Source organism: Solenopsis invicta, chromosome 16 (assembly GCF_016802725.1).
Source record: "Solenopsis invicta isolate M01_SB chromosome 16, UNIL_Sinv_3.0, whole genome shotgun sequence".
Lineage (NCBI taxonomy): Eukaryota > Metazoa > Arthropoda > Insecta > Hymenoptera > Formicidae > Solenopsis > Solenopsis invicta.
The window spans coordinates 25,593,712-25,620,530 of NC_052679.1; the positions used below are offsets into that span (position 1 = coordinate 25,593,712).

The 26,819-nt window shown below is 42.3% G+C and overlaps 1 protein-coding gene across 4 annotated transcripts in view; it reads right to left on the reverse strand.

The window, feature by feature from the left end:
• LOC105193854 overlaps positions 1-22,663 on the reverse strand; it is an 81,798-nt gene extending 59,135 nt beyond the window's left edge. For 2 of the 4 annotated variants that reach the window (XM_039458935.1, XM_039458933.1), the window contains exon 1: positions 19,642-22,663. In XM_039458935.1, coding sequence (XP_039314869.1) covers positions 19,642-20,648 — 1,007 coding nt within the window. In that variant the 5' untranslated portion in view covers positions 20,649-22,663. The remainder of the gene's footprint in view (positions 1-19,641) is intronic. The other 2 variants (XM_026135136.2, XM_039458934.1) reach the window with 2 other exon arrangements.
• Positions 22,664-26,819: the final 4,156 nt, after the last annotated feature.

A 26,819-nucleotide genomic window follows, 5' to 3' on the forward strand; every position in this document is an offset into this window, starting at 1 on the left:
AAACACAAGATAGTATATTTAATTAATGAGTTAAGAAATCATTTATCAAGCGTACGAAGTATATTGCGAGAATGCACGAGGATCAAATTAAATATCGATTAATCATATTAATAAGGTATGCAAACTTTGGAAAAGTGTATTTTTAATTCTTTTCGTGCACGACACATTTAACAGAGAAAATGTTGGAAAAATTTTCATGAAGATTATCTTTAAAAATTCAGATATTCTGTTAATAATCTCGTAAATTAATCTGTCTCATAAATATGAATTCCGTTTGAAGGTTCTTAATAAATGACAGTGAAATAAACAGATTTTCTATTTTTTAATATTTCCTTTTAATGTGTACTCTCGATCAAGGATCAAAGTTATTAAATAAATATACAAAACGTACATTGTCTCCTGCTATAAATGGAATAAATTTTGACAGAAAGAAAAAAAGTAATGATCGCGAAGTAAAGGAGATGGAGAAACGTATAGACTAGAAGAGAAGAGAATTGCCAACTATTGGCATCTTCCTCGACCTCGAGGTCGCGGCCGACGTTCCCAGTCGCTTCCGGGAGAACATCGCGCGTTGGAAGGCACATTGCAGCAGGAGGAGACCGTCCCGCTTGGTACAGGACGACGAACTCGGGAGCGGCAGGAGCGGCAGTTCGCTGCATTCGCTCGCTCGCTCGCTCGCTCGCTCACTCGTTTGCGTCGTCCTCTTGGTCGACGACTCGCGACTGCGCCGTTATAACTGCGGCTTGCGGTCGGAAACACGTGGGAACCCGAGGGAGAGGAGGTTCCTCCGCCTTTGTGCGTATCGGTGGGTGCGCGCGTGCATACGTGCATACGTGTGTCGGCGTTGCATCGTGTGTGCGCGCAACATCCCGTGGGAATCTATACCAGCGCGTAAAGAGAAAGAGAAAGAGGGACAGAAGGATGAAGAGCGACACAAAAGCGATCCATCCCGTACGTGGGGCAGCTCCTCCTCCTCCCGATAAATCCCTTTTCTTCCGTGTTTTTCCTCCTACGCGGCTCCGGGGACGCCGCGCTGTTTTACGACGGTACGTGGAAATCGCTGTCCTTCGATCGTGAAATCCGTCGATCGGCCGCCTCCACAATCGGTCGGCCCGAGCGCAGCCGAGGATTAAACTTTTTCGGGGGATTTTAATTGTGTAACAGAATTCGTCGGGGAGTTGATTCCAAGTTACGTAATGTCATTTTTCCACGTTAATAATATATTATAGAAAATAACGTGTCATCCCATAATCAAAAACATATTGTAGACAATAAAGATATTTGGCTTTATATATCATATTCATTTTTCACTATATTAATTGTATATTAAAATGAATCTGTGTATTAAAAATATTTTTCCTCGAGTATAAATTAAATTTAAATTTGTCTTTACTCTCTCAATTTTCCAAGTCTTATTATACCGCATAGTTTATCATGACCAATTACTTTTGCACAAAAATAATAATCAGTCAATAACATCATAATGAATGTAATCTTTCTTTACTGAAGTAACAACGGTATATACAAGCCTCTGATTCGTGCAGACTATTTTTTTCTATTAATCGAAAGAATTGAATATGAATTGAAACAATCTACACTACACATATCTTAACTTGTTTGTGAAACAGTAGAAATTTATAGTAAAACTATATTTTAAAAAATGTTACAGATTCTAAAAAACAATCTTTATCTTGGAAAAAGTTTTTCCTTGATCACTATATTTCTATACAATTTATTTCAGGCCATAAGGAAGAATGTATAAACAGATTCGCGAAAATTACTGTCGAACTCGATGTCGAGGACACGAGTAATCGATTCCAAGCGGGCGCAAAGCTCCTACAAATCCAGAATAAACCTCGCGCGCGGCAGCTTGCTGCTGCATAAAAAATAGCTTTGAACTCGCGCGGGCGTAATCTCGCGTGGTACGCGACGCAGGTAGCGAGCGGCAAGGCGATAGACACGTCCGCGTGAAGGGTTCGATAAAATCCCGCCGTTTTTCCGTCGCGCCCCGCCGGGGATGTCCGTTTTACGAGCTAACGCAAAAAATATCGTCGTCCCCACGGAGATTTCTTTGAACGGTCATTCGCAACTTTGACGAGGTCCACGGAATTTACAATTAACAAATTTCTTCTCAGAGCAATTTCCGAGTACAATCTTCTGTAAGAGAGTTTCGTCTCTATACAATGAAATGTACGAAACGATATTGACCAAGATGTAAAGAGTAAGTTATGCGTTCCCAAGCAAGATGCACCGATAAGTCCTCGCGTTTTTCTTAAGTCACCAACGTCAAGAGATCGCTTTCACGTTGATGGTTCGTGATAGCTCTGGAGTTAATTTGGAAAACTAGCTTGTGATAGAGAAGCAATTTCGATTTTCACATCGTTGCGAAACATGTCCGAGAATATAAAAGCTAGAAATTTTTTAATTTTTATTTCAAAAAATTTTTTTTATTACTATTATAAAATACTATTTAAAACTTTTATTTAAACAAATTTTCCATCTTTTTATATTTTCCGATATAAAGTACAGTTTTTATATTTTATATTTTAACATATCTAAAACTTATTAAGATCGAAAAGTGACATTCAATTGTGCTCCCTTGAGAAAAATAAATAATGGCATGCTTCCCTCTTCTTCCCTTTTGATAGATAAAATAAAATAAAAATATTAAAGGGTAATGAAATTGAGATTTAATAATTTCAGAATTGACGAAAAGTTGACGTAGAAAATGTTTAACATGATTACGAAAGTTCGATAAGTCGATTGAATTACAAATAAGAAAAAATAATATTGCATTTAATTGCAAATCTGAAAAATTCTTCAATTTCTATTTGTATAAGCAATATTACGTTTATATGATTATTTTCTTCAGTGGTTGTTTCTGGATTGGCCGACGTTAACGTACATTACAATGAGAAATAAAATTACAATTCATGAACATAATAAGTAAATTAATGAGCAATCTGTAACACATCGAATGCAAATCACGTTTCTTTGCGATGAGAACGATTAATGAAGGCTAACGTGACACAAATGGCCACACGCGTAATCTACGACGCACGATTCGTCTCCGACGGAAAATAGTCGGGAACAAAATATGACTAGGGCTCCGAGAGTATGAAAGTTTGAAAAGCTGGCCGCACTTAGAGAACTATTCCGCGCGCGCTAGTTCCACGTGGCCCCTACCTCCTTCGCTAGAAGCTTTAATCCCTATAACGTAGCAAGTGAAGGAGTAGACTTTAGTACACGTGCGAAACTCGGGGAGCACTTGAAACGATCTTGTGCTTTTAGCGTGTACTACACCGGGATGTTGCGCGTTGGGAAAAATGCGGCAGGCATAACCGCCTAGTTAAAATCTTATTGTTATATGTACGACGATGGTGGAGTGCACGAGAGCTGCATCAAGAAATTACGTTTAGTTTTAACGCTCAAGATGTGTGCTAGCTCGGTTACATTCTACCTAATTTTATAACGAGAACGATTAATATCGAAACAAATATTTCTTAAAAAAAAACTCACAATTACAATCGAGTAGAATAAATGTTTATATTAATTCTTTTCATTATCTCTCTCCAGTAGCACATTTCTAAAAATTTTACCTAAATTTTTGCTATAATTATATAATCCTACACATGAACCTACATATACACGTCCTCTTATTTAAGCATCGATGTTAAATCGATTGAAATAAATTCCATCGACGAGTGATAGATGATGTCGATCATTAGGTATCGATCATTAGGCCACATTGTAATCATCCATATAATTGCAGAAACAAGACTTTGTAATTGCTAATGAATCGAGATCGATACGATTTCTGAAGTTGTGTAGGCGCGAGCGCGACAAAATCGATCGGGCGAAGACAAATGATCGCGCGTAGTCTCGCCATTTGTCAAGTACGTAAGTGGAATGAACGCAATTGACCCGAGATTCTCGATTACTTCGTAATGAGGAGAGAATCCATCGGTATTTTATCGGGAGCCGTTTAACACGTCCGCTCGCGTCGCATTTTCGTGTAGACGTATCGTCGACTCGCCCGTATTTAAACGGCTGACGCCCATCGACCTGTCAATAATATCAAAATTGTGTACCGCGGTATTCCGCGAGTTAGCTACAAACGTAATTATTGGAATAAATTTGCATGACTAGAATCGGGTCGTTCCATCTCTCGATAGGTTCGTTCCATCGGTGGGCCAATCACGGTACACGCTTCCAATGGAAATACGTTCTAATTGGTACAATAGGATGGACTCGGCTGTCATGAAGTTTATAAACTTTCCGCGTCCGCGTCGCGCGTATTAATTTCCAGGGAGTATTTTCAATTATGCCGCTCGCTCAGATTTGTTCGTAATTATTTGATCAAGGAGAATATCGCGAATGGAAATACGATTCTTATAACAAAAAAAAATTCCAATATTGTAATATAACGTATTATCGTACAAATCATAAGCATTTGATATTTTTGTCTTGATGCAAAATATTTTCTTTTTTTTATTTATTTTAAGTTAATTATTTACTTAAACTCTAGTATAAATATTTATATTAATAATTAAGATATTTTATTGTCAAATTTAATATCAATTATCAATACAATTATCTACTCCGAGTGTGTATTATTAATTTTTCGGATAATCAATCGATGTCTCACGCAAATGTGTTTAACGTTTCGTAAATTTTCGGGAAAACCGCTGTTTTATAATTTCGCAAGAAGCAAATCGTACGATGTCGGGAAAACGGGAAACTTGGCTGCTCTATTCGCGGACAGAACGACGATCGAGCGCGAAAAGCAGAATGAAGATGTAGAGCCTCGTGAATCGCTTTGCCGTGACCCCGAGCACGCTGGAAGGATTAATCCTCGCTGGATGATCACACACGGCGGGATCTAACAACGAGGCACTTCGACCTGTGGACCGCTCGGAACTGGTTTCCGAAATGATCCCCGGCTCGACCCACACAACGCAACACAACGGCGAGATACTATCCCGCCGTGCGCTCCTGCGATGACGCGGCCGCGAGCGCGAGTCGAGCGCTTCTCGCGCGCGGAGAAAGAGGTCTTCCCTCGCTTCAGTCCCAGGTCTCAGGTAGAATCGGGTACGCGAATCGCGTCCATCGCGTGCCATAATTTCACGAATAAAATGCGTCAAATAAATCTTACTTAGGGTGGAGAAATGTAACGTTGGAATTGTGACCCTTACCGGGTCACGCTGTAACGGAATATCATATCTCGACCTCTTCTCCAAATCGCGATGACGACGATATACGTCACGATTAAAATGACCAACATTAATGTATTTTTAATTACGATTAAAAGACACAGCCGAGTGAAAAATGTGTGTTGCCGCTGCGTTCTCACTATCGTTTTTCCAATCGAAACTAATCACTGATTGAAACTTGGTAACATTTCTAACTCATAATTTCGCAAATGTAAAAAAAACATTTCTATCGGAATCGTGATATATGAATCGATATATGGAAAAAATATCGATTAATAAGCACAATGTGAAGTTTTAGATCAAATATGCCTGCGCGCCAAATAATAGCGTATCGCAGTTATTAGTTCGAGAATGGGAAAAAGCGCGGGGTTCGAAGAAAATTACGATCGAAAAAGCCGCAACACGCGCCAGTTGCAGTTGCCGTTCCGATTGCAAACAACATTCGATCTGAGTTCCGGAGCGACAATGCAGCCGAAAATCACCTCTCTCCGCGTACCGCTCATGCAACTGACGTTTCGCAAGAATAATTTGCGCGGACTTATAATTTATATCAGAGTCAGTGTCTCTAAAATTTATACGCAAAGGTGCATACAAGCAGCGGGCGGCTCGCGATCGCCTTGAAAATGCATGCGCGCGTCCTCGCCTCGCGCCGAGGAAAAGTGCATCGAGACACGAAACCCGGGACTGACTTTTCAAAGTTTCCTGCGCGCGTCGCTCGAAGGGCTTTATCCGACGAACGGTCGAACGACGAGCCACGCGACGTACCTTTCAAGGTGAGCGGGATTCGTCTTCCGAAAAAAAACACCGACGAATGGACCGGCGGAGGTCTCTCACTCTCTTTCTCTCTTTTTCCCGTGTGCTTCAAGTAGCTCCAGACATCGACGCATACAAAATTTTTATCGGGCAAAATATAAGATTTTTATATCGTGTAATAAATAACTCGTTGATAAAAGCGGCCAACAGAAAAATGGGGATCTCACGCGAGGATAACCAGTATAGAAATTCTAATTTGAACTGTTATGGTTCGTAACCTCGTATCTCATAACTTTTCTACACTAAGTAGTCCCGATTTAATTCTGGCTAAAATGCAACGTGATTCAACGTTCTGATTGCATTGTTAATGCGACAGCTCTTATCTCGACGGTCGAGATCGCTCGTCCGGTAAAAAAAAAAAGTTCTGCGAGAGCCTACCACCAAGTCTTTCACGGTATAGGAATTGTGAATCGCGATATGTAAAATGATATGTGCTGAACAGGAAGAAGGGGAGATACTTGCCTTCGTTTCGTTGTTACATGTAAAAGCGAGGAACAGTAAGAAACGGACGTAAATACATATGCGCATAACGCGTCTTGTTATGAAATAGAAATACAATTGTATTTTAACTTGCTTCCTTTACTCACAACTTATCCTAAATATCTCATACGTTGTAAGAATCTTATATAAATAATTTAATATTTGTAGTCTCTATTTCTTTGGATATAATTTACAAGACAATGAAATTTTTCAAAGTTACAATATCGTTTGAAAAAACTTAATAAATTGTTAAAAGAAAATGAATTTCCGCATCGATCAGCTCGAAATCAATTATTAAGTCCACGGAAAGGCGCGAAAGGATCGTAAATACTAAAGCGATTATCTCCAGCGTCATACCTTGAAAAAATGAAGAGAGGAAAAAAAGCAAAAAGAAGAACGAGGTGAAGCGACTTTCGAATTCATTCGGAAGATTCGCACAACCGGACCTACTACCAGATCCGACGCAAGCAACCCGGTCGTAGAGCGCGAACTGGTCAAACGACATTTTCCACGTTGCAAGGTGCCTGCAATTTCTACAGGAGAGATGCATCCCGCCGATGCCTCGGTGCTTCGGTGGCAAACTCAAACTACGATCGACTTTGAGCTCACTCGAAACTTGGATGCGCCGTAGCGCGTGTAGCTAAGTTCTCTCACAGAAGCCGGGAGAGGAGTTGCGCGCGCGCGCGAGAGAGAGAGAGAGAGAGAGAGAGAGAGAGAAGGCAAAGGATAGACGATAGCATCGAAAGATAGAGGTAGGTTGAGGTGAGATGGAAGCGACGAAGGAGACGACACGAGAGAGCGACGAAGAGGAAGAGGCTGAGAGTTGGAGGTGTGGAGGAGGAGACGAGAGAGAACGTGAAGAGAAGGCGAGAGAGGCGAGGGAGGAGGATTCGAGGAGGCGGCCTTGAGAACACGGACCACGGAGAGACCAGTGCGGTGGTAAAGCGCGAGAGGGAGAAGAAGGGAAACGCACGCGCGCACACACACACACACACACACACACACATACACACACAGAAGGGAAGACGGAGAAAGAAACGAAGGGGAACGAGCGGGGGGAGTCAGAGACGGGAGAGACCAGCCGAGCCAACTTCAACGCGAACGAACTGCTTCACTGGCAAATCATTCGCGGTTCTCATCCCGCGTCGCGATTCTTTTCGAAATCGAGCAGCGCGAGGAGGCGAAGGAACGAGACGAAGAAATCCTCGAGTCATCGTCCAAGTTTCCCCGAGTCATCGGAGGTCCGGCTTCGAAATCTACGGGGCGTCTCGATACTCTCGATATTCCGCGGATCTCGCCTCGAGTACCACGAAAGGGTGGGTTCGAATCGGACGTGACGAACGACACTCTCGCTCAAATAAACGCTCCATCGATCTGGACTTGCCAGCAGATTCCTGACATTTTAAAATCTCGCGCACCGATGCAACACGCGCGCGCGTTACGCAATCGAGATGATGCAAGAATGGCGACACGGCAAACGCGCATCGATGCAAGTCGACTTACGTCCTGCTGCATGACGCGCGAGAACCCGACAATTTAGGCTAATATCTCTCGTGTTATACAACAAATTTGTCGGATAGCCAACAAGCTGTATGCAACTTACGAGATTATAAATTATATAAATATCAGATAGATTTTACGACGAATTTGCCAGATTAAATTTATCTCTTCCACCTTTTTACATAATCACACAACTATGGCGGGGGAGGCAGCGATAGAATACAATAGTAAAATTACGTTCGCGACAATATTAGTGATTCCCCATCCTTTTACGTTAAGGGATACTTTCGTTCGATTCTTGGCGCTTCGCGATGAGAACCGCTGAAGCGAAGCAGAGCGCGCGCTCTCGGCGCAGGTAGGTCGCTTGAACCCACGGCTCTCTACGGAATATACGGACACTTGGCAAGGTTCGCGAGGTCGCGTGCGCTGCATTTGGACAGGCAGCGCTAATCCCATTATTTATAGCTCAATGTTTGATTTCAGTCGATTGGAGCCGTTATTTCCGCGTAACGACACTAGTTACACCCGCATGTCTTGACGCCGAAAGAGCGCCGATGTACGGTGTCTTGATACTCGATAGTCAAAACTCGCATCGTAATCTCATGTCGCATAAAACGATATACATTTTGACAGTTATTTGCTGAATGTTGAGTTACATCGACATATGTATGATGTAACATGTGTTATTAATCTCAGAGCAAATGCATAGAAAAGATTGTCATTCGTACTCGCTATCTCATATACATGTATAAGTAAGAATATAAATTTTCCTCAAAGAATTTGATAACCTTAAATAGATATAACTTGCTTATATGTGAGGAAATTTTACATAGTTTCATAAAAAAAAATGTATAGTCATTTTTATACAATAATTTTCATGTTGAGTTGAGAGAAAAAAAATATCGAATAAAAAAGTAATCTTCAAATCGAGTATTAAAATTGTTTAATATTATTAAAACAACCATACCGTGATCTTTAGATGACTGTTAAAATATTGAAATAAAAATATTAAAAAAATATATTTTCCTGAAATTAAAAGTTATCAGACTCTTTAAAGATTTTATATTCTTGCTTATATATAAAATAATGAGTATTGATTTGATTGCAATTCCTCTTCTTTGTACGATGAATTGTATAATAGATGTTTTCTTGTTTGCTAAATAATTTTTTCCCTATTCATAAGTAAACAACCATTCATACGTGTAATACGAGAATAGCAGGCATCAAATACAGGCTCATTCAAGAATGAATTATTCGTTGGAGATGAAAGAGCAGGCATATAAGTGCTTCTTTATTTACGGGAGGCCATCAAGAAATAGCGGCGCGCGCGTAAAAATAAACCATCCGAATTGTCGAGGTCGTGACAGTGTCCGTTGTTGAACGGCCACGGGCCTCGTTTGCCATTTCTTTTCGTCGCATAGCAATGCGAGGTGACGATGTTAATCGCGCGAGCCGGAGACAGGTCGTTAGGCACATTCGCGTGGCCGGAATCTGGATAAACGTTGCTGTCGAAACTGTGAATGAACGAGCGAATGAATTAAACACGGGCGCTTTGTCGCAACAAGCTCGAGTGAGCTAACGAAGCTTGTGACGCGCGCGAACGTACCTACACGCCGCGTCGCTTCCGCGCTGAAACGCCGCGCGCCGCGCGACATTTTATAAATAAGCGCGCGGCACACGTGTCGCACGCTCGCCGTTAAGAGCGAGACAAAAGAGAAACTGTCACGATGAGTTAGTCAATGTTTAGCTTAGTTTCTGGCCCAATTATCAAATCCATGCGAGGAGACGCCAACACTTTCGCAACATTGGCGATCCTGTGTAAACGTTGTTTCGAACTCGTCCAAAAGATTTCGAGGATAAATTCTTTGGCTTATTCATGCGCGCACAGAGTTGCACACAACAAATCGTAGCAAATGAAGACGAACGACCGATATCTTTACTTTTGCGTAGCGTTATATTTAACTCTGAGTAAACAAAGCTTCGAACAGAAAGTTAAACAAAAATCCGAGGCAATTATTTTTATTATTCCAGAATGTTTTATCAATATTCTTATTGTAACTTTCTTATACCCTGACAACAAAATGTTTTCAATTGATTGCATAACCAAGAAGATCCTGCTTCTTTTACTTCATTAACATTTCTATCCATTTATACATTTTCCTCCATGTTTAATTGCACAGTTACTCCCGAGGGGAAATTCACAGCCGGCATTGGTGTACAAAATTTCGGCAGTGGACTGCCGAAAAAAGTAAGCAGTGACCTATAATATTGACGGCATTGTCGTCAGTGGTTGGGGAGTGGTGAGCTCACTTCAGAGTCGGTTTTTCGATCATGGGGTTGAGCACAAAAATTTTTGAATACTTCGGGAAAGCTTTAGAATTCTTGTGCAGGCATTGGCGTATGATAATGGGCACGCGGTAGTGTTCATAATTGCATGGCATTGCCTTAATTTTAATATAGGATTGACGGCATTGTAGGCATTGACTAACAATAAGCATTGTCGGCAGTGTACAAAAATGTCGGCAGTGTTTTACAGCAATGCCAAAAATCGGCATTGGTGTACAAAATTTTGGGTTGTGAATTCCCCCTCGGTTACTCCTATACCATATTATTTTTCTGTAAAAATCAATTTTACATTTTTCGTTCATAAAAATTTTACTACAATACACTGCTCAGTCCTAGCGCACATGGTGAATGCTCCAAGTCTGTAAGTTAACCTGCCAGACAACAAGGTGGATCTACTAGATCTATTGAAGCATCAATTATAAATTTTGAATTATTGTCATTAAAATAAGCTTAGTATTCATTTTTTAATACAAGTTCTGTCACTATGACTCTTTGAAATTAGTATGCTTCAGTCAAGATAAATTAAATGAGTTAAATCTCACAGATCTAGCATCAGTAACTGTTTTACGGAGTTTTATGTCAGGAGGGTTAAATACCAGAGGTTGCGATGCGTCGTAAAATTTAAATTCGCACTTGACATTATAATTTCTCTTTCGCCCAAATATTTAAAATAAAAAAATAATTGCCTCAGTTTTTTACTTATCCTCGTATAATCGATCTAAATTGAAATGAGATAGCGTGAAGAAGTACAATACAACAATAGCGTTGAAAAATAATCAAGCGAACAATATCGAGCGTATCGTTACGCGTCATCAGGCACGTTCACGAGATCCTAACGTCCTAACAGGTTTGCAGCAGTCAAGCCGATCGTGCATCTCGAGGGGAAAGTCCCTTCGCGCGTCGGAGACATCCGATAGCGGGATTCGTGAACGCTCAGAGATAAGGGATGTTTACACTGACGTCCGAGAAATGCAGCCTACGTGTAAACACGCGCCGCCGCCGCCGCCGCCGCCGCCGCCGCCGCCGCCGCCGCCGCCGTCGCCGCGCTGCAGTGATTCGTGAGAGATCTTCTTTAAGTGGGTGTAATCGAGGAACCTTTCGAGGCAACCTGACCCATAAAACTTAACGGGTACGACGTACGTGTGTATAGATCGACTATCGGGTATCGAGCCCAGATAAGGGAGTAAATGAGCGGGTCGGGTAAATCAAGGGAATCTCGTGGCGCCATTGATCTCGGCGCGAGCGCGAAAGCCAGGCTATCGTCGTTTCACGGCGAATCTCCGCACACGCGAACCGATTATGCACGTTGAAATCATAATAGTTCGGCGAATATCGATTCGTAAAGTCTAATCGGTTCGCTAAAGAGGCTGAGCATCGATCACGAGTTTTATCGAGATTAATATTCGTCCATATTAATTCATCCATATTAATTTTGTCGGCTGTATCACTACTACGGTACTGGAGGATAATTACGTTTCATTAATTTGGGGAAAATCGTAAAAGGAACGCACGCGTGGTTGCAAAATTGGTTACAAAACGCAATTCTCTCTCTCTCTCTCTCTCTCTCTCTCTCTCTCTCTCTTTCTTTCTCTCACATTCGCGTGGAAATATTTTATAGCTTGTTAAAATATTTCGTCGTTTTATCAACGAGGATTTTTAAACAGCGGCACGTTGTACGCTTAAGAAATTCATAGCGCCGACAGAAATTTTGGCCACGATCGTGTTAATTAAATTAAAACTCATTACCCAGCAAACCCTAGTAATTTACATTTGGTGTGCTATTACACCGAGGTTTCTAATTAAAATAAACATAGCTTCGTTTGCTAAGTTCATCGCATGGTACTAGGACGGATGCGGCCCTGCGAGGAGGAAAAGCTTGACAATCCGGGGAGACGTTTGCCAAATTACACCTGTCCCGAGAGACACCTGCATCGATGTTTCTAGGTAAACCGTGACTCAGGGAGACCTTTCTCCTCTTTATTGTCTGCATCTCTGCCATTTTTTCTCCTTTCAATAATTTGCTCTGCTTTAACAATACTGTCTGACACTCTACAGTTCAAAGAACTTGTCATATCAATGTACGTTTATTTAGAAAAAAAATCTACTTTTTTAAATATTTTTAAGAATCTCTTTCTGTAACGACTAGTGTGTAACTGAGCGTAATTATCTGTATGAGGAATAAAAAGAAATTTGGGCTTTGCCCTGCCACTGGAAAGAAACTCAAGTTTTATCTATCTGCTACATCTCTATATTAGTACATGATATAATTGGATGAAACATGTAAAAACATGCAAAATGTAACTTTACTTTTCATGATAACTTCTAAACTGGAATTAGTCTGGAAAATTGCAACATCAATATCTTCTTTCATCACCATGCAATGTAACGAACGATCCAATAGTTTACGTGCCGCACAAAGTTCGTATCACGTTTCTTATCCGTAATTGGTCACCCAATTACACAAATTGAGCCTCGCTCCTGACAGACGGACGGACGAACTGTTTATTAAAAAGATTAACATCCATATAACCGATACGAATCGTTAATTGCATGGAAATCAGTTTCGATGGAATAAGTGGAAGGAATCTTGTGTAACAGCAACAAAATTTATTTCGCCGGCTCGATAATTCTTTTACCGCCTCGACGACTTCCGGCGCGCGATCCATATGCATCACGCACGTGCGTGTGCGTATGCGTATACGCGTACGTGTACGCGGTTCCCCCTTGCCTGGCGGCGGAGGTGCGCGTCTCCGCGAATGCTCGCCTTGAACCTGCCGGGCGAAGAAGTTTCACGAGAAACTGGAACCAACGATACGGCCTGATACGCTCCCTGCGCACGGCTTTATGCACAACAACGGCGACCGGTACATCTCTCCTCGCGTGCCTCTCCCGCGGAATAAACCTTTCCTTCTTCCACGATACCCTCTCGTGCCCTAGACTTGCTGCACTCAAGGAAAAGGCTACTAAACTTTTCCTCTCACCTTGCGCTAATCGAACAATCTACAATAGCAAAGTAAATCAAATATCGCGACGCATTGTAAGTGCGACAAATCTAGATTAAGAGACATCTTTATTTCTTAAGGTAAATCAATAAATATTGGGATGTTACTTAAATTTGTTAGATCTTTTTACCTTTGTTTCAATGAAACACCGCTCGACAAGTATGTCACTGTGTCATTAAAAAAAAAAAAAGATAAAAAAAGCTGAATGAACTTAGGAATTGTAAAGGTGGAACTTAAAAAAAATTAGAATTTGACGACGAATCAAATAAATTTAACTCGTTTCGTTCTAACTGAATTTTAGTCTCCAATGCGCAATCTGATATAGACTTATAGATGCGTATCGACACTTTCTTCGTTTTCTCTTAATGTTTGAAAAGACGAAGCTAACTAAATCGATCATACCGTGCATATAGAAGGTTCAACAAAAATATCCGATCGTCTAGACAGACAGCGATTGAAAATTCATTGACATTTCAGCAGGATGACATAAAATACAAAATTCAAAAAGTACAGTGTAAAGATACGCTGTGTTAATCATTTCTTGATAGAAGAGCAATTTTGCTACAAATATTTTTACGTATCATCTAATGTACGCTACTATATGCAAGCGAGTGTAATCTTCTATCGACGACGGAAAAAATGTCTCGAGCGACTGAATGACGAATTAATCGAGCAGATCGCAAAATAAATCTACAATTCCATTCAGTTTCTTGCCGGAGTAAAAGTAGATCGTGATCGTACAGAGCTCTTGCTGATACTCTAAATGATTCGCACGTGCGCCGGTTACGTCGCGCGTCGCACCGACGCTTACTTTATATACCCTGTAACTAACTAGGGAAACACCGTGCGACGTACGTGCCGCACGCTAATCCCGTTCTAGTCGCGCTAGCGGAAAGCCGCTGGAAAGACAGCCCGCGGCTGTCTTGCTTCAAACGAGAAACGACTATGTTGCAAAAACAAGAGCAGAATCGCCCTGCATCGAACAGCAGGACTATTATTATTGTACGCGTTTAATTGTAAGGAGTGTTCCGGAAACTAGAGATAGCCGCGTCTCGCCGTTGATACCAAATAACATAATCTCGTACATGTTATCTATAACGGCTCTGCATCCAATGATAATCTATCCTCGCGGTTAGGTCCTCCCACTCCTCCCACGTATAAATTATATCACAAAATCAGAGTCGAGTACATATACTTCGATAAATATACATTGAAAATAGTTTTTTCTCCGTGAAAACGTGGCTGAGTGTCATTGCTTTTAATTTGCGAAATCTAAAAATTAAATATTGCGAAAGTATAAGGTGTCTTATACTTTCGCAATATTTAATTCAAAGTTGTATTAACAAATTACAACTTTGAAAACACACTTAACAGCATGGGGATAAGGTCCGTCATTTAATACGCGATATTAAATCATAGCGTAAGATTCAACTTGAAGAAATTCATAATTGAAATCTCGCGAAGCATTTCGTAAAGTTAAAAAATATTCATCAAAAAATGATCGTTTCGAGGCCCTGAAAGAGAGGTAAGGTGCGAATTCGCTTTTGTCGCGAGGCGATCAAGGTTCTTCTTATCCTACCGAGAAGCCCGGCGATAAGATAAGGCCACCGACGGTGTTCGTACTTCCGATCGTGCTTTAAACGCTTTGTCCGCGTTTCGATATTCTTCATCGAGCTACTCGCGATTAATTTTTTTCCTTACTTCGCATCGCAAATCTAAGGCGATAAATATTTCTTTTTTACGACGACATTAACGCGCGATATCAATGCGCGAAGCTATCGCGACGAAGCTCGCACGCTGGCACGTCATCTTCGTAACTGTCTTAAAACGTACGTACACGTGCTCCAGATCGCGACGTTTTGCAACGATTGCACATTTCGAAAACTCGGTTAGATTGGTTAAGCTATCCGATGCGTCATCGCTCGCCTCGCGATAACGCTGTGTATTTTTCTTCCAAGCAAATTTGAAACAACGTCTTGCGCGCATGTACGCGTAATCTCAGTGAGCAGCCGGTGCAAATATTTGAATGATGTAATAACCAACGTTATACCTGGCGAATTTTAGAAGGAGAACGCGTCAAGGTTGCGCCTTGCGAAGATTATCAGAGCTGTTCGTTTTGCTCTTGAGAACAACAAATTAGAACTTATCTTTACGTATCATTATTAAATACAGAATTCGAATTTAAAAGCTGTAGAATTTATAGTAACGCAAAAATTTGTAATTGTAGCCTCTTTTATGCATTATTAAATATTTGTTAATTGTAATTATATCGTCTGTGATAATTCCGATCCCAGACAATTTTCAAGAAAAAGTGCATAATCTCTACCTTAGAAGAAAAATCAAAGTTCATTCAGAAAAATAATTCGAGATCTACAGAACAATGCTGTAATACTGAAGCAATATTTAATGGATGAGACAACGTCTGGGTTTTCCGAAGTTACAAAGTTACACGTATGCTAAGGAGCTCAGTCAAGTGTCGCAAACTAGTCAAAGCAACTCGGCGATACATAAACGCGAGTTTTCTTATCCGCATTACATATCACGATAATAATCTTGCAAGATGATACAAGCTGTACTTAGCTCAATTAAAAGCAAATTCGCTCAGAGAGATCCGCTTACAGGTCTTGGGCTGGTATTACATTTGTTATAAAATGAATTTTTCATGCGTGTTGATTGGTTGTAGGACAGAGAAATTCCCGAGTCCCTAGAAATTTTCTATCTTGCAGCCAACCATCATGCTTGAAAAATTTATCATATAACAAAATTTATCATGTAATAGTAGACCTTAGAGTGAATAAAAAATACTTAAACGCCACACTTGGAAACTTTTCAATTCAATGTCCTGTATAAAAGTTTGTGAATAGTGAGTGAGAAAGCGTCGTATGAAGCTTCCATTAAGGCAGAACTTTGCGAGGTGATGGTCAATCAGAAATTATACGAACGATAGTGTGCTTAAACGCGTATGTTAAATGGGATTGTCGAGCACAAAAAGAAAGCTGGTTTCGCGAGCAAAGTAGCATCGTCATTCGTACGAATGTAGCAGGGTGGAACGCTTATGTTAATGAGTCCGTGCGATTACCAGACGGGGACGGTGAACGTAGATGATGTCGAGGTGATAGAGACGTCCAGACCGGATACGAAGAAGGCCGAGGAGAAGTACCGGATAATCGTAGTCATGCACATACCAGGTATCGACGTTCTTAACCCCTGACTACTTTTCAACTTTTCCTGGCAGGACGAGCCCCGACGAAGAAGGAAGTCGCGAACGGAACGTGCACGCACACCTGCGCCAGGGGCACCTCCCACCTGCGGGGCACCTGAGACACCGAGATACCGCGCGGACGCGAAGACGACTTTTCGACACACCTGACAGACGGCGACAGACACTCGAGTATCTGCAGTGTAAAACCGATAATCGTCTCTCTCTTCAATCTCGTGCGCGCGGTTTTCCATCCAAGAAAACGACTGATATTCGCAGCAAGTTCTATTTTCGCGAGAAATAAATGGGAGTTTTTATTACATGTCTTGTTATAAACGCGTTATACGAATGAGTGAATTTTGCCGAATCGATTAGTCGATTTTAACATTAGAAACATAATTTTTTTTTTAACGAAAATCTGCATTGAAAATTGCAATTCGGCAATTATGGAAAAATGGTGACTTTTGGCAAATCATTATAGACTTTGCAAGCTATATTGTATTATTCTCAACCACATTGCGCGGAGCCAACTGTGCAACGGTGACCAGGAAGATCCTAGCCAAGGTAACGGATTCTCGGGGTATACTGTTACTACGCCTGAGAGAACGTACTAGTGAGCGACTACCGGACGATTGGCATGGAACGAAGTATCGAGCCGTAAAACAATTGTCTAAAAATACCCACGGTAGAAAAAAAACTCGTCGGCCCGTGACCGAGTCACGGAATAATCTCGAACCAATCGAAGACAAGCCGTGAATAATCTCAACATAACATTGCCCGAAAGTCTTCTATCCGCCAACTCTTCCAATTTACTCCTTCGTTTAAGAGATGCGTGTCGCAATCGCAATATTTTTTTCCGACGGTAAATTTAATAAATATTAAAATAATCACACATGTATAAATACTTACTTAAAAATCATTTTAGAAACATTAAACAGCATATATTATTTTGATCGTTAAGAAATATTATCGCATGTTAGTTTATTAGACAAAAAGTGGAAAGGTGCAAATGTGACCACGCATCTTTCCACTTTTTATCTAGTAATTTATACAATGTAATGCTATTGTGTTCTTATATGAAATTATAGATCATAATATGATTCAGAAGAAAAGGTACAAAAAGAATGAATGGTCAATGAATGTGCCAACTCTTTGACACTGTTCTTGACCGATAGTATTGATTACGTACTGAAAGATTCTTTTATCGGCAGTTAGTATTCTCTCGCTCGTTGGCAAGCTCGAGGCAACATGCGGAAAAAGAACGTTGACACGTAAAAAGTTTATCGTTGATTGGAAAACAATTTTGTACGAATATTGAAGCATGTCGCGATTATCGACGACACGAGGCACAACTAAGGACAGCGAATAAGCGGTGGCAAGAGCTAAGCTTCGCGGGAGATTTCTTCGGCCACGCGATACAGTTTTTCGTAAAACCTCGCGTGACTACCCGGTAACCCTCCCCTTTTCCCTCCTCCACCCTTCCTCGCGCGAGGCCGAGAAAAAGTTTACATACGCCTTCACGCAAAGTTCCACCCTGACTGGCGGTGAGACGCACGTGCGAGTGTTCTTTCGCGTGACGGTGGACTGTTATGGCCGGTATGACGACAGATTACCTATTTATATCATTGTACAGGAGGTCTTAGAAACTTTACGTTACAACAAAGCATAGAAATAAAATAAAAAAAAAATATTAACAAGAATTTAAATGATTCAAAGAAAACTAAATGTAAAGGCGACCCCGTTGACTTAATCCTAACTTTGAAATACAAATAAACGATAAAGACCTTTGAAATATTGCTTAAATCTAATTGTAAAATACTTGAGTATAATTTTAATTTAAAAATTTGAGCAAATGTGACGATCAGAGATATTCTCGTTACGTAGCAGTTAATTTTAAATTATAAAAAAATCAATAATATAAAAGAAATGTGCGATTTCAGATAAATCTTGTATAATTCTATTCCTTCCTCCACAGCAATCCGCGAAATTGCTTTACGAAATATCAAAGATCTTTTCTCTGGAGAGAAATAAGCGGAAACACTCGGCGCTTTCTCGATGTAGAGCGAGATATCAGCGACGTATGTATTTATTTTCACGTATGATCGAGTATGCAAATTATTCCTTCTGTCGTAATTTTGACGTTTATGACGCATTCATTACAGTAGCCACGGCAAGGAAGCACTATTAACCGCATCGATCTTATGAAAATCATGCTTGTCGAACGCGACGGAAAATTTATTGGCGGCTAGAACGCAACATTGATTTTATACGCTAAAATCGTTGAATTATGCTTCTTCCAGCGTTCAGTAACCATCTTTGCAATTTGCAATGCGATAATTAAAATAATTATATCTGCCGGAAGAGTGCTTCGAGAAAATCATAATGCAAATCGTTTAAAATTAACTGTTTTGGAATCATTTTACTAGGTCGATAGTAAAATCTTGTTCGTATCTTTAACAACGTGGGATGAGAAAATCACGATTTTTAGAAAGGTAAATGATCAAATTTAATTTAGTTTGACAATGCGAGAGATGTCACATTTACGTGTGATAGAGAGAATAACCTTGAAAACAATTATATCTTATGGGTTATCGTTATATTTTATGGTCTATCGTCTTATGTGCCTATCATCAGTTTCCGTTAAATTTTATATGTATGTATGTATGTATGTATGTGTATATATATATATATATATATATATATATATATATATATAGAGAGAGAGAGAGAGAGAGAGAGAGAGAAAGAGAATCAAAGCGTTGTAATACGTTTTAATGTTCTTGATCGTCAAGTATATAAAGTTTATAAAAAAATATAAGAACTGTATAGTTTAAACTAGATAAAATATCAAGTAATATGCATATAAATATATAGAAATTATTAAATAATTTGTTATGTAATAATATAAAAATTCAACATTTTTTTATGTTAAATTACGATCGAAAAAATGATGATTTATTACAACAGCTTTCATCGCCTCTCCAAACTCTGAAACGAGAATTCTAGTCGCAAATCTTATTATCCTCCGCTTCCGCTTCCACTTCCGTAATGCGCAAATTCGACATTTTGGGCAATTTGGGCAATTTACCTGTTGTAATAGTGCGACGGGAAAGGCTGGCAGTTGAAGAAGGGGTCATTGTGCAAATGCGGTTGTCCAGGTACGCCGGCGGCGGGTCCCTGGGGATGCGCGTGCGGACCCATCGGACCGGTAGGCCCGGGACCGCACATCCCGGGCGCGGCCTGAGGCTGCATCCCGGCCGGACCCATCATGCCAGCCGGGCCCATTCCGGGATGCGGCGGGGGCGCCGCTGGATGATGCGGCGAGCCAACCCCCATGTGGGGGCCGGGGTGATGAGGATGGGGCGAGGGTCCGCCGCCCCCCATATGCGGGTGAGGCGTGTGAGGCGAACCGCTCATCATTCCGTGGGGCGGCATCGGATGGGGACTCGGCGAGGCGCCGTTGAGATGAGGCGCCGCGCTGACCCCGCCGTGCGGGGTCGGTGGACCGCCGTGCGTCGGCGTTGTCGCCGGCTGCGGCGGCGGCAGGCTCGGTGGTCCGCCTGGGCCTGTGCCCGCGAGTGGCGGTAACGGGCCGTTCGCCATGTTGTTGAGCTGCGTGAGCGATGCCGCCGCCGACGCCATCGCCTGTAGGGGATTCGTGGCGCCGCTCGTCGTGTTGATGCCTACGAGGGCGTTGTTGTTGCCGAGATGGTGATTGTTGTTGACGGCGTTGCTGGAGTTGACAACACCGCCGCCGACACCGACACCGACACCGAGCGCGTTGTTGTTATTGCTGATGCTGTGGTGGTGGTTGTGGTTGTTGTGGTGATGATGGTGCTGGTGGTGGTGGTGGTGGTGGTGGTGATGATGGTTGGGATTGACGTTGCTGTTGCTGCTGCTGTTGGCGACGACGATGCCGCCGCCAAGGGATTGCAAGGACGGCGGCAGCGGTGGCGAGCCGGCGGGGGGCGCTGCCGGGCCCCCGAGGCACCGGCCCGACGGACCGGGGGCGGTTACGCTGCTGGGTGCTACCGGCACGCCGGCGTGGAGTGGGATTCCACCTGGAGGGCGCTGTGCCACGCTCACCGCCGGCATCACTCCCCCTCCTCCACTCGGCGCTCTTCACCCTCTCCTTCTCGAACTCCCGCTGGGCGCTTTGGACTAGACGACGATCAAACGTGTTCCTTCTTTTCTCTCCCTCTCTCCCTCTTCACTTTCTCCTTTCCTTCTACTTTCTTTTTCCCGCTTTCGTACACACACTCACACGCGCGATATCTCACTCTCTCTTTCTCTTCCACTTGTTCCTCTCACTATCCTCCTATCTTTTAAATTCTTCAATCTTATCCTAGCTCGGCCGACGACAAAAGTTTAAAGACACACGTGCGGCACGTCAACAACAACAACACGCGCAAACCATCTCGGACGGATGTTTTGCACCTTTCGTCGACATGTGTCTGCGTGTCAACTTGATTTCAGTCTTGTGAGAGATCGCCTTAGAATCCATTACATTTTTGAAATTCTCCCATTCACAAAATAACGGACCAACGACGATTTCTCTGTCACTGAACGATCACTGCGACAGAAGGGACGTTAGGGACGTTACGTATCACTGCACTTCGTAGGAGTAGCATTCGTCATACACGAGGGGAATTCGCGCGCGTTATCCGAGGGTGCACAACCGGACGGAAGGTAGACGTGGCAGACTCGTTGCGTTACACATTAAAACGCGATCTCACCTCACTATTCTCCTATGTCGAAGCTTTGAATGATCCCGATGAACAATTTTTCTCACACAATCACGCGAAGAAATATCTTTCACATATTATTCTATCCTGCGAAGAACAGCCACCTCTTTCTTTTCTATTCTCGTCTTTGCGGAAGCTGGGTGAAAAACGGCAGCGACGAATCTCTCTCTCTTTTTCTCTCTCTTGACGCGAGTAGGACTCAGCCGCTCTTACTTGACAAGTACATGTGCGAGCGAGCAGCTCCGTACTTTTGTTTATACGTCGAAAGATGAATATAGTGGGCGAATACACTCCGATCGCGTGTTCTGAAACGCGCGGTTACGACATGCTCGGCACGCAATCACCCGGCGGTCACGATAAGAGGGTGAGGAGGGATGGGGGGGGGGGAGGGAGGGAAAAGTTAATGCCACTAGGCAACGACAACGCGTCCGCTACGGCACGTGGCCGTTACGTCGTGTCGCGACTCGATGTCGCGGCGCGCGACAGCGGCAGCCGCAGCGGCAACAACAGAAGCAGCAGCACCTACGTTGCGGATCAGCGCCACTCGCCACCAGCCGGCCATCCTCGCCGACCCGAGGACGACAGAGAGAGAGAGAGAGAGAAAAGAGACAGATCACCCTCCTCCTCTTACTATTTTTCCGGCACCTACACGCGGCACGCCGCTACCCAACACACCGCGCCGGCTGCTGCTCCCGCGGGATGATCCTTCGCATTCTCCCTTCTTCTCTTCTCTTCTTCTCCCCTCAGTCGCCGCTCGGCGACCCGAAAACCAAACCGGCGCGAGCACGCCGCTGCTCCTCCCCGACCGACCGCGTCACGCGTCCCGGCATTCTCGTTCGCGCGGCGCGCGCGGCCGCGACGACGACGATGACGACGAATTCGAAAACTTACGACCACACGACACACACTTGGACGGATCAAGACCTTGAGTCGTACGCGCCGTTTCCTCAACTCTGTTGATTCGCTCGATTCCGCCGTTCCCCCGGCTCTTTGTTTACCAGCTCTCGACGGATGTTGTACAAAACGCGGGCTCCGAATTCTTCAGCGAAAGACGTCGCGCGCGCGCGCGCGAACAACAAGGCGCTTTCTCTCTCTCTCTCTGTCTCTTTCTTTCTCTTTCTCTCTCGATCACCAAATCACTTGTCTCGATGCGACGATAATTCACGGTAAACGTGCTCGGTAAACACTAGCGACGTTAACACTGTAAACGTAACACACGATCGACACGGACAAAGAAAGACAGAACGACGAACGCGTTGCCGCCGCGTTGCGCGTTACCACGACGACGACGCACGGCACGAGCGGCAAAGAAACGAAATACCAAACTCCACGAAGGCGCTCGCGTTACTGAGGAGCGGCGGGCGCGACGGCGCAGCGGTCGGCTCTCTTCGGCTGCTGTCGAGGACGCTGCGAGCGGCGTGGCGAGTGGCGTGGCGAGTAGCGGGGCAAGGCGACGGCGGCAAGCGGTGGCAAGAGACGGAGTGGAGAGGGGTGAGGGAGAAGCGCGGTGTGAGCGCGGCAGAGCGACCAGCAGCGTGGTGGCGAGTGGGTTGGAAGGGGACGGAAGATCGTGGGACCGCCGGTTCGGGTGGTGGATCGGAACGGAGTTAGAGGGGAGCATGCCGGGCGGCGTGGCGGCGGCGGCGGCGGCGGCGGCGGCGGCGGCGGCGGCGGCGGCGGTGGTGGTGGTGGTGGCGGTGGTGGCGGTGGTGGCGGCGGTGGCGGCGGCGGCGGCGGCGGCGGCGGCGGCGGCGGCGGCAGCGCCGGTGAGGGAACCTCACATACACGATGCTCGCCGCGCCGCCGCCACCGCCGCCGCGCGAGAATGAAAGAGAGGTGGAGAGGAGGGGTGCCACGTGAGCGCCCGACGCGACGCCCGGCGTCCACGCAAACGGACACGGTTCTAACCTCACGTGTCATGTGTGCCCGGCGAACCCTTTCGAGGATTTCGGGAACTCGAGAGAGCGGCGCAAGCTGTTCTTCCACTTGCGAACACGGACCGAACTTTGATAACGCTGATATGAAATTTCTGGGGATAGGAAATATCTAGGAAATATCGTGCTACGCTACGCGAGTTTGTGTTTCAAATTAATTTACAGGAGGTTGATAAATTTGACTGAAATTCCGTGCTTGAGTGCTATAATTTTTCTTTGCCTTTCTTTATAGAAACAAACAATATTCTTGTTTTAAGAATATGTTCGTTTTCAAAATGTTAAATATTTAAATAAAATTATCTAGAGTTAAACAGACATAACTCGCTTACGTGAAAAAATTTTACTTTATAATTTTATCAAGAAAAATATATTCTCATTAATAATTTTCATGAGAGTCGAGAGGAAAAAAACATGTAATAAAAAATAATAACTTCAAGTAAAAAATTAAAATTTTTTTAATATTGTTATTATCAAAACAATCATATTGTACTCTTTAGATGACTGTTATAATATTGAAACAAAATATATAATATTTTGTTGGAATTCAAAATTATCAAACTCTTTAAAAAAGATTAATTTATATTTAAGCAAAATTGTCATTGTTTCGTATAGTCATATATTTCACAAGAGTATAATTTCTTGTTTATGTACGAAGAAATATGATTGTTAAATATATCAATTTAACAATGTTTCATTAACAATACTATTTTTTCTTCAAGTTAAATAATTGTTTAATCCAGAGTATCGTATCTTATGTTCATCGGATCGCGTGTGATCCGACTTCCTCGTAACATGATACCTCTAAAGATTACACGGATACATCTTTTTTTCTTTTTCAATCATACATAGAGAGAATTCTCATATCGCGAGATATAGAGCCATTTCCCGAGCAACGTCGCGAGTTGCATTTAACGCGGCCGTGTTTAGGAAATTCGAACGTATGTGCGCGCGTAACGAGATCCGGAAACGCCAGTGTCCGATTCCGTTTGGTAAATTATTGCTCGTGAAGGAGGAAGTCGGTATCTACGGCCAAAGTCGGCGGTAGGATACCAAGTTTCACTTTCCGTGCGATTCGAATCGCTCGACTTCTCCCAACTCTCCCCTTTCCGCCCTCCGTTTTCTACCTTCTCGTAAGGATTGATTCGAGGGTGTCCGCTAGGATCACCGTAGTCCGGAAATCCGATTCATCGTAATCGGGGTCAAGTTGAACGTATTTGTACGGCGCGGAGGAAGAAGAATCACCCTTCGCCGTCTTGACGTGCACCAACGTACCGAATTGACCAATCGATCGACGAGCGTAAACACCCGCGCAACTGCGCACGCTTACCCGAAAATTCATCACTATTCTAACATTGTCTCATGTGCATATCTTTCGAATGATATTGGAATAGAGAAAAATAATGAAGGAAAAAATTCTAATTGTATAAGCGACTTTTTCACGTGTATCTCGCCACGCTTTCGAAAATTCACATGCAATAAAATGTCTTGTTACATAAAATTCTTTTTACGTAATTCATGTGATTGAATTTAATATTTTTATTTAATTAACTGCCTAAATAATAGTCCAGAATCATTTTCTTTTAGTTAAAAATTAAACTTGTCGGAAATATATTTTTTAAATAATAATTTTTAGAAACTAGGCGGATTGAAACAAAGTTAATCCCACCATGATACATGCGGTTTCGTATTCGATGCGCGAGATAAAGATTTAATGTAGAAATCCGCTGATTTGCGGTAGGAAAATCGCATTTTAGAGCAGGTAAGCATCAGATATTTTCCCGATAGAGTGAAAAATTTTCGTCGCTACTGACAAGCCGTGTCATCCGCAAGCGAGAAGGTTATTCTCTCGAAAACATGGATCGATTTCCGCAGCCGTGCACAATCTCGATTTCTTTTTTCCGTGATTACCATGAGGAAAATCTTACGAATAACAAACTGAATGTTGATTCACGTGCAGCGACAAAATGAAATAAACAAATTCAATATTTACAGTACTAACACGTCAAAGTTAGTGCGATATAAAATCGTAACAAAATTCTTGAGATTTGAATATTGATTTAGTGCGTTGCATATGTAACATGTAACAACAGTCCTTAAATATGTTTTTTTGTATTAAATTTATAACGAGCATCTATAAAATTTTAATAAAACATAAATACTTCCTTTATGCGTACAATGTCAAATTTAATTAATTTTTCTACAATTTTTTGACAAATTTGAAGCTCTCTTTCCGTATTTTCAAAATATTTCGATAAAAATCATTTTTCTCTTATCTTACTAATTTTTATTAGGAAATCGTGCATTCTGGAGTTAATGAGAATTACTTGAAAATAATTCGATTATTGTCCAATGTTCACAAGAAAGTTGGTATATTAAATAAAAAAGAATTTACAATTGTGATGTCAAGTAAAATAACGAGAATCTTATCACTGCGAACAAACAAGGTCAGACATCCAATATTCCAATCAACGATAGTAAAAGTTCGTTGGCTTGTTTTGCGATGGATAGATTTAAAATAAATACAAATTCATTAATTAATAATCGCAAAAAATATCGGCGGATTTTAAGTCCGCGAAGTTTAGTGACTCGGCAAGTACTAACGTAAGCCTCATCCACGACAATCGTTCTCTATACCGTTTTTTCTGAACGCTGTGCCAAAAGAACCGTGGCAGCTTACTAACTGGATTACCGATGAAGTAATTTCGGATTAAAAAGTAATCGACTCACCGCATCGCCGTTCTCGTGGCTGCGGGTTATGAGAATAGCGAATCATCGTTCAGCAGACAGCAAATTAAGGTAGATGAAGAAAGATAGAGAAAAGACGGAAAATTGTAAAAACCCGTAGAGATTCAAATGCCGCTGGAATTATTCGATTACATTTCTTCTGTTTCGCCATCTAACACGTGACTTAATGCTTATTGTCAATAAACAATTAATTCGTTTCGCAAAAAGTAAGATAGAGAGGACAATGAACAATGAAAATAACATGGAATTATACATTAATTAAGAATATATAGCAAAAGAATTCTCTTTCTCTCTTTCTATTTTAAAAAAATATGTAATTACTATATATTTCACAATCTCAAAAATGGATCTAAAAATTTAACTACAGATCTAAAAATGATTTATTGGATCATCAAATTAATTATAAAAGATATCCAAGCTGATTGCTAAAGTGTCAAAATTTTTGCAGCACTGTTTCTCACGCTTGAGCGTCCTTCATAATTATTTCGATGATCCAACAAAATTATTTTTAAATCTGTATCTAGCAAAATTTTTAAATACTTCAGCAAAACCGTTCTTTACGTATAGACTTAAATTTTTGAAATGGCACGCTATACGACACGCGATTGAGCAAGTTCGAAACAGTATAAAGTCAACAACGAGGCCTGGCGATCTAAGTCGATCGGGGAGTAAAGACTCAAGTAACTCGGTGCCTGGTTACGTAGGTAGAGTTTGAGATAAGAGGTATCATTGTCCGTACGGAGAGGCCGCAAGTCGACCGCTTACAAAGCGCTGGGGAAATTCCGGATATCTTCCACCGTTTAACGGAAAATACGCTAGTACGAAGTAATCCTTTTTGACCT